The sequence below is a fragment of the Dasypus novemcinctus genome, chromosome 13 (genome assembly GCF_030445035.2).
Source record: "Dasypus novemcinctus isolate mDasNov1 chromosome 13, mDasNov1.1.hap2, whole genome shotgun sequence".
Taxonomy (NCBI): Eukaryota; Metazoa; Chordata; class Mammalia; order Cingulata; family Dasypodidae; genus Dasypus; species Dasypus novemcinctus.
In genome coordinates this window covers 36122500-36130174 of record NC_080685.1, presented here as the reverse complement: position 1 = coordinate 36130174, position 7675 = coordinate 36122500, and the positions used below count along the sequence as shown (strand labels likewise).

Below are 7675 nucleotides of genomic sequence, written 5' to 3'. Positions count from 1 at the left end.
CAACATGATTAGGGATATGAGCCACATCCTCCTCAGCCTAACCTCCAGGAAAGTTTCAGGAACTGGAAATTGAATTCAACCAAGAGGGCATTGATTCAATCAATTGTGCCTATGTAATGAAACCCCATAAAAACTCTAGACACCTGAAGCTCAGAGAGTTTCCATATTCTAGACCGATGTGACTGGAAGATGACATGTTCTAACACAACATGTAGAGAACATGGAAGCGATGCACTGAGACCCAGCCAGACCTTACCATATGTGTCTCTTCTTTTCTTTAGGATTCTTCTGATTTGTGTCCTTCTTATTTATTTATTTATTTTCTTTGCTATAATAAAATTGTAGTCATAACATGCAAAAGATTTACTTTGAAAAGATTAATCACAGGAAAATGTAAAACTTTTTGGCTAGTACTGTTTTGAATTCTCAAGTAAATTGAAGAAAACAGACAATAAAGATGAGAGTTGAAAAAAATCTACTAAATCTAAGAATTTTAGGGAAACTTAAAAAGCATTGCAGAATTTTTATTTTATTTTTTAAAGATTTATTTTATTTATTTATTTATTTATTTATTTATTTATTTCTCCCCTCACCCCCCACCTCCAGTTGTCTGCTCTCTGTGTCCATTCACTGTGTGTTCTTCTGTGACTGCTTCTACCCTTATCAGCAGCACCGGGAATCTGTGTTTCTTTTTGCTGCGTCATCTTGTGTCAGTTCTCCATGTGTGCGGTGCCATTCCTGGGCAGGCTGCACTTTCTTTTGCACTGGGCATCTCTCCTTATGGGGCACACTCCTTGCGCGTGGGGCTCCCCTACACAGGGGAAACCCCTGCGTGGCAGGGCATTCCTTGCACTCATCAGCACTGTGCATGGGCCAGCTGCACACAGGTCAAGGAGGCCTGGGGTTTGAACCACGGACCTCCCATGTGGTAGGCGGATGCCTTATCTATTGAGCCAAGTCTGCTTCCCCAGAATTTTTTAAATGGCATTAGAAAGAGTAAGGATCCCAATGTATAAAAGAAAAACAAATCTGTAATATTGTGGAGAGGTTTGAAAAAAACTCAAAGTATAAGGATAATGGACTCAGATAAAAGTGATCAGAGCAATGATAAATGTGAAGGAAAAACAATGGAAATCTAAACTAATGAAAACTGGTGATCCTGAGAAAGAAAATAGAACAAAATAAGCAGGTACAACATTTAAAACATTTCTTCTTTAAACATTTAAATCTTCAACTTGAAATGACTAAAGAATTAGAGATAATTCAAATTTTCAATGACCACATCCTGATGGTAGAGTCAGAATGCTGGCAAGAATCTATTCCTGTGTTCTTTAGTTAGTACAATAAAACACAATAAAAGACGCTTGTGCCTATAAAGGGAAATGAAAATGTTGACAGGACTACAGATAAACTCATGCAATCTTTTTGGAGAAAAAAAATTGTTTCACGTGGTTTTAAACAGAAACTTTAATGCATTAGTTCTCAACCTTGAACTGCAAGGCTGAACACTGGAATCACTGGGAGAGCTTTAAAATACTCTGATGCTTAGGTCCCACTGCCAGAGAATACAATTTAATTGGCCTGGGGTGTGGCCAGGTGATGCTAATGTGCAGCCATGGTTGAGGCCTTCTGCTCCCCACAGTCCCTTATGCTGAAGAAAACAGTGTGGAAGACAGAGGGGAAGTATCATCCCTCTCCCACCCTCAGGGCAGGAGACCCATATATGTGAGACAAAAAGACCCCAGAGCCTGAGACAAATTAAATGTTAAGGTGCAGTCTCCAGGGCCCATGGCAGGGCCTCGGGGCCACAGCTGGGGTTTGATGAACACCTCACCAGATGCCTCGTACTTCAGCGCCTGCCAGGCCAGGACGTTAGGACTGAAGTTCTCACCAGCATACACAGCATTAATCTGATCTGGTGACAACACAAAGTCCCACATGTTCACATCTCCAATGTCTCCCACCAAAGACTGGCTGTTGTCAAACCTCCCACCAAAAGAATCCTGCTCCTGGCCCAGGATGATGCTTGCCTCTGTCCCCAGAGAGTATCCCTTCTTCAGGCTCTTCCTCACCATGGGCTTCCCATCCAACCAAAGCTCAGTGATCCCAGAGGCAGACTCCCAGGTCACACAGAGGTGCAGTGGTGCAGGAGAGCTAGAACTCACAGGAGGACTGAAAACTATATCAGACCCACCCACGGATATACTGTATCCTCTCTTGTTCTTGAAGATGAGGATCTCGTTATCAGCTTTCATTGTGGCATAAGAGAAGAGGCTATAGTCACGCGTCAGGTCAGTGTAGGCTTGGAGACACACGGTGAAAGCCGTGAGTGGCTTCTCTTGATGTGCAATCAGAGTCACAAAGGAGTCAGCTGACTTTCTGGGGAACACAAAGGCCTTTTTGCGCATGTCTGTAGGATACCAAACAGGCAGGGAAAAAGACAGCAGTTAAGGCTGCTACGCCATAAAGATGTATTCCTTCACTTATATAGAGAGATTGCATTTAGAAATCACATACTGTCCTCTTCCCCAGACCTCAACTTCTCCCTCATGCTGGCCATTTTACCTAACTTGGCCTTGCACAGTCATAACCCTTAGACAAGATCTCACCTACCATCTGAAGCAGCACCTACCTGTCACGGAAAAAGCACTGGTGAGGCTGATAAAGACCAGAAAACACAGCCACAGCTTCTCCATGGTCCCTCTCCACTGTTAGTATGCCTGTATCCTCGTGGAGAAAGCACTGATAGCAGACATTCCAGGCTTGGAGGTACGAGATGTGTCTCAGGTGGGCTTATATGTGCAGCAGTCAAGGTGACCCAGCTAATGGGTAAATGATTTTCCAAAATTGCCCCTTGAAGCCCTGAATCAAAGATCTAAGAGCAAAGTAAGCAAGACAAATTATAAAATTAGAGATCAATATGGGTTATTTATTAGATATTCCAAAGTCCTGCTGGGTCTCCATCAGCTCTGCGTGGCAATGGTTAATGAATTAGGACAGTCAGTTTCTGGGAATCCACACTCTAAGGAAGGTATGTAAAATATGGGGGTTGGTAAAGCCTTATTCACAAAGACAACTATTTAATATTACTTAGAATAGTGAAAAATTAGAAAATTGGGATATGTTTAAGCACATTGTATGCATTCACTAAAAACAATGAGTAGCAATTTAAAATGTTGTAGCTTTTATGCTACAACATCTAAAAGTGCTTCTGATATGATGGTAAGAGAAAAGGTAATATAAACATTACTTTTTAAAAAAATAGCAAATTAAGAAAAAACAATAAGGTATTATCCCCAAGTAATGAGTGTTCTTTTTTTCCAAAATGGGATTAGGGAGGATTTTATTCCCTTTTTTCCCATTAACAACATTTCCATAATGTGGTTATATTGCTTCTAAAATGAAGTGTGTGTGTGTGTGTGTGTGTGTGTGTGTGTAATTAGGAAGCAAGGAATGAAAGAATGAAGATCAGTACACCTTGAAGCTCCAAAAGCTACTGTTTCACTGTAGGAATAGAACCATTCCTGACTGTGGCTCTAAAGCTTTACTCCCAAAATAACCAAAAAGAGTACAATGTCAGGTAGATATCCTATGATAGGTAGATAGATGGATAGATAGATAGATAGATAGATAGATAGATAGATAGATAGATAGATAGATAGATAGATAGATAGATAGATATAGATACATGCAGAAAAATTAAGTTCCTAAATAAAACATATTTTCATGTAAAAAGAATCTTGAGCTTATTCATTATAGCCTCATTGTGAGTTTTTCCATTGACATTTAATGAGAAATTGATAATTGGTGTTATTCCTCTATTGACTTGAAGTACCAACCAACATGTTGGTAGCACATCTAAACACAGACAAAAAAATTACTGTTATATGCAGTGTGAGATGATATCACATTGTCATTTTGATTTGCACTTCCCTAATAGCTAGTGATACTGAACATTTTTTTCATGTGCTTTTTGACCATTTGTATTTCCTCTTGGAGAAATGCCTATTTAAAACTTTTGCCCATTTTTTAACTGGATTGCTTGCTCTTTTATTGTTGAGTTATATGATCTCTTTATATATAATGAAAATCAAAACCTTATCAGATATGAGGATGTGGAAAAATAGGAAAACTCCTTCACTGTAGGAGATATTGTAAAATGGTAGAGTCTCCATGGAAGACAGTTTGGTGGTTCCTCAGGAAGCTAAATATAGAACTCCCATATGATCCAGCAATTCCTCTACTGGGAATATATTCAGAAGAACTGAAAACTGTGACATGAACCGACATTCGCACACCTATGTTCATATCAGCATTATTCACAATTGCCAAAAGATGGAAACAATCAAGTGTCTATCAACCAATGAATGGATAAACAAAATGTGATATATACATACGATGGAATACTATGTTGCGGTAAGAAGAAATGAAATTGGGATGCATATGATAATATGAATGAAGACATTATGCTAAATGAAGTAAGCCAGACACAAAAGGACAAATATTACATGGTATCATTAGTATGAACTAAATACAAAGAATAAATGCATGCAGTTAAAACCTAGAGTAAAGATTATTTGGAGATAAGAGGAGGGCCCAAAAGGAGTACTGATACTTGATGTATATAGAAGTTTTAAAGAACTTGACTGTAAAAGTGTGGAAGCAGATAGAGTTAATGGTAACACATTATAATGAGTACCAGCTGGCTTTTAAATGGGATTGTGGCTGAAGAGGCTAGTCTAGGGATGTAAATGTCAATTGAAAGAAAACTAGAGAATAATTAAAGGACTGAATAACATGGTGAACCCAGGTGGATGAGAATTGTGGTTGGTGGTACAAATGCAGGAATGTCCTTCTGTGAACTAGAACACATGTATGTCACTATGGCAGGGTGGTGGGAATGTGGAGAAGCTTGGGGAAAATGCAATTAATGTATCCTGTGGACTATAGTTAACAGCAATACCGTAATATTCTTGCATCAATGGTAAAGATGTACTGTGTTAATAATAAGAAGCATGAGGAAAAAATGCCAAATGTACACTAGGGACCATAGTTAGTGATAATAGTCTGATGATATTATCTCATAATCTGTGACAAAACATTCCACCACAGTGTGGTGTGTTGGCAAAGGGATGTTGTATGGGATTTCTACACATGTGCATGATTCTTTTGTGTATTCACAACTTGTGTAATAAAAATATTTTTTAAAGTACTATTATAACATAGAGAGGTGAGCAGTTTTCTTGTTTATTTGTCTGGTTTCTGTTTATTATTATTGAAATCATGAAAATGCTTTAATAATAATTGAAGTGATGAACACACAATTATGTGATTATACCAAATACCACTGATTGCACACTTTGAATGAATTGTATGTTTTATTAATATGTATCAATAAATTTTATTTGTTTTTAAAAAATACTATTATAAATGGTACATTTCAGGAAAGATTTGCTTTTTAATAATGTACAGACTTTTTAAAAATCTTTTAAATTACTTCTCAAACTTCTTGGGTCTTACTTTTTAAAGTACAAGACTAAAGTTGCTTCAAAAACTTTTCTCCTCTCATCCTAAACATTTACCCAATAAAATAATAACTGAACAGAAAACACCCTGACAGCTAAAAAGATTGGGACAAAGCAAATTACCATTACCAAAACAGCCTTCCCATGAGCATTTGGACTCCCTGGGTATATGAAAAGAATGCAACAACCAATATGATGTATGGACTCTGGAAATTTTATTGATTCCATGGAGCCTACCATTACAGGAACTATATCAAAAATGGACAACTTGAACAAGGCTTAAAACTGAAAGAGAGACTTCCCTGTGAACCATTTCACAATATAAACCCAATTCCAAGGACCTGCCAAGGCAGCACTGTAGCTGCTCATATCATGAAACAGAGCACTGGGTGAACTTTGTCAGGAGAGAGGTGTAATAAATCAGCTTGCCACTGAAGCTTTTACCCTCCCCTGAGAAATATTTGTTTAGGAGGCCTCTTCTCTCTTTCTCTTATAGGTGGTGATATTCTTAATAAAAATACTGATGGATCTTAGCTTTTCTAGATATTCTGACACTTTGATTTTTCCCTGATTTAAAGTCCCAATAGATCAGGAAAACACTCAAAATTGAAGAGATCCAAAGTATCGATTGGTGAAAAAGAAAACCATTCCAAGACAAATAAGACAAATGGAATGTTTGCTATGGCAATGTGGCTTTATTGAATAAATAGCAACACGCTGAATACAGAGCTGTCTCTTTACTTAATCCTAGAACAGTGATAACTCTGGGCTCCAGTGTTTAAATAGGAAGTTTGGTATTCCTTCCCAATTCAAACTCAAACCTCTATAACAGAAGGAAAGGGACGCTTCAGTCAAAATCAACCACACAGCCAGGCAGTGACAACAGCTGTGATTCTGCAAGCTTTTCAAAGCTATCACAGCTTAGAACAGTCGTTCCCCAGCCTCCACCACTGAAGATTCGTCTTCACATTGTAGCTGCCTAAGAAGATTTAAAAATGCTGATGCCTGGGTGTCACCACCAGAGCATCTGATGTAATTGATCTGGGGTGTAGCCTGGGCAACTGGGTCTGTACAAGCTCCCCAAGTGATTCTAATATGCACCCAAAGTTGAGAACCACTGGCCTGGAGAATCCTTCATGTGATCCAATGCCTTTGAGGAATGCTTCCTAGGATATGAGATTATGTCTCAGGACATACGTGAAGGAGAGAAGGTAGGACTTACCAAGTCAAAGAAGAACTTTTGCAGATGTAGCACTGGCATAGTCTGCTGAATGCTGTTATGCCCAGGCTGAGTAGAAATTTTATGCACAAGCCATTTTCCTGCAGGCAAAATAACAAAGTGAAAGGTTGCGAAATTGCCAGTGTCCCAGCAGTGGTTGTTAGCACTGTGAATGTATAATTCCCTGAAATGGCTTGCCCATGAGAAAAAAAAATGCACATTCTCATAGCCTCCCTCCTCTACCAGTAGTTTACATGCAAACTCTCATTGTATTCATCAGTAGAACACAATGGTTAGAAGCACAGGACTCTGTAGCCAGACTGCTTACATTCAAATCCTAGCTCTGGTCTCGTTACTTAACTTCTCGATGCCCCAGTTTCCTCATCTGTAAAAGGAGTACTATAAGAAGTACTTAACCTATGAAGTTGTCAAGTATATTAAACAAGCAAATATATGTAAAGTACTTAGAACAGTGCCTTGCACATATTAAGAGTTCAATAAGTGCAAATTATTTTAAATGCTGTGTGTGATCTGTCCGTATGTGATTAAGCAATTATCATCCTGAGAATGGTGATGAGGAAACCTTGTAAAATCACTTCTTTGTGCAGAAAAGGACATGGAGTAGAGGGAACACCACTGAGTGAGTCATCAAAGAACACTCCAGATGTAGGCAGGGGATAACGTGAGTCGAGAGGAGCTGGGTCCTTCTCTGAAGATGACGAACTTTTTTCAAGGTTATTGGGAGCCAGACCTGCACCCCAGATAAGAAGACGTGTAGCTGATAGGAAGACTCTAAAATGATGGTTCTCAAAGTATATTGGGCGAAAGGATACATGTGGAACTTGTGAAATTGTTTATTCCTGGGCTCTAACTCCAGATGATCTGATCTACTAGATCTGGGGTGAAGCATCAATGAAAGTATACTTTTAAT

General features: G+C 38.7%; 1 protein-coding gene across 1 annotated transcript; it reads right to left on the bottom strand.

Annotated features, from left to right (window-relative positions):
• Positions 1-473: 473 nt before the first annotated feature.
• Positions 474-6846, bottom strand: LOC101447556 (C-reactive protein-like). The gene is made up of 3 exons (XM_004477461.3): positions 6748-6846; positions 2633-2875; positions 474-2410 (listed from the first exon to the last, which is right to left on the bottom strand). Exons 2-3 carry the CDS (start codon positions 2694-2696, stop codon positions 1704-1706), a joined length of 771 nt encoding a protein of 256 aa, XP_004477518.1. The 5' UTR covers positions 2697-2875; positions 6748-6846; the 3' UTR covers positions 474-1703.
• Between the last annotated feature and the right edge of the window lie 829 nt (positions 6847-7675).

What these genes read in the sequence shown, in the direction of transcription:
- LOC101447556 (XM_004477461.3), bottom strand. Translation starts at nt 2,696, where the DNA reads ATGGAGAAGCTGTGGCTGTGTTTTCTGGTCTTTATCAGCCTCACCAGT. An exon ending in CAGTGCTTTTTCCGTGACAG is followed by an intron (nt 2,411 to 2,632) that starts GTAGGTGCTGCT and finishes GGTATCCTACAG; the next exon opens with ACATGCGCAAAAAGGCCTTT.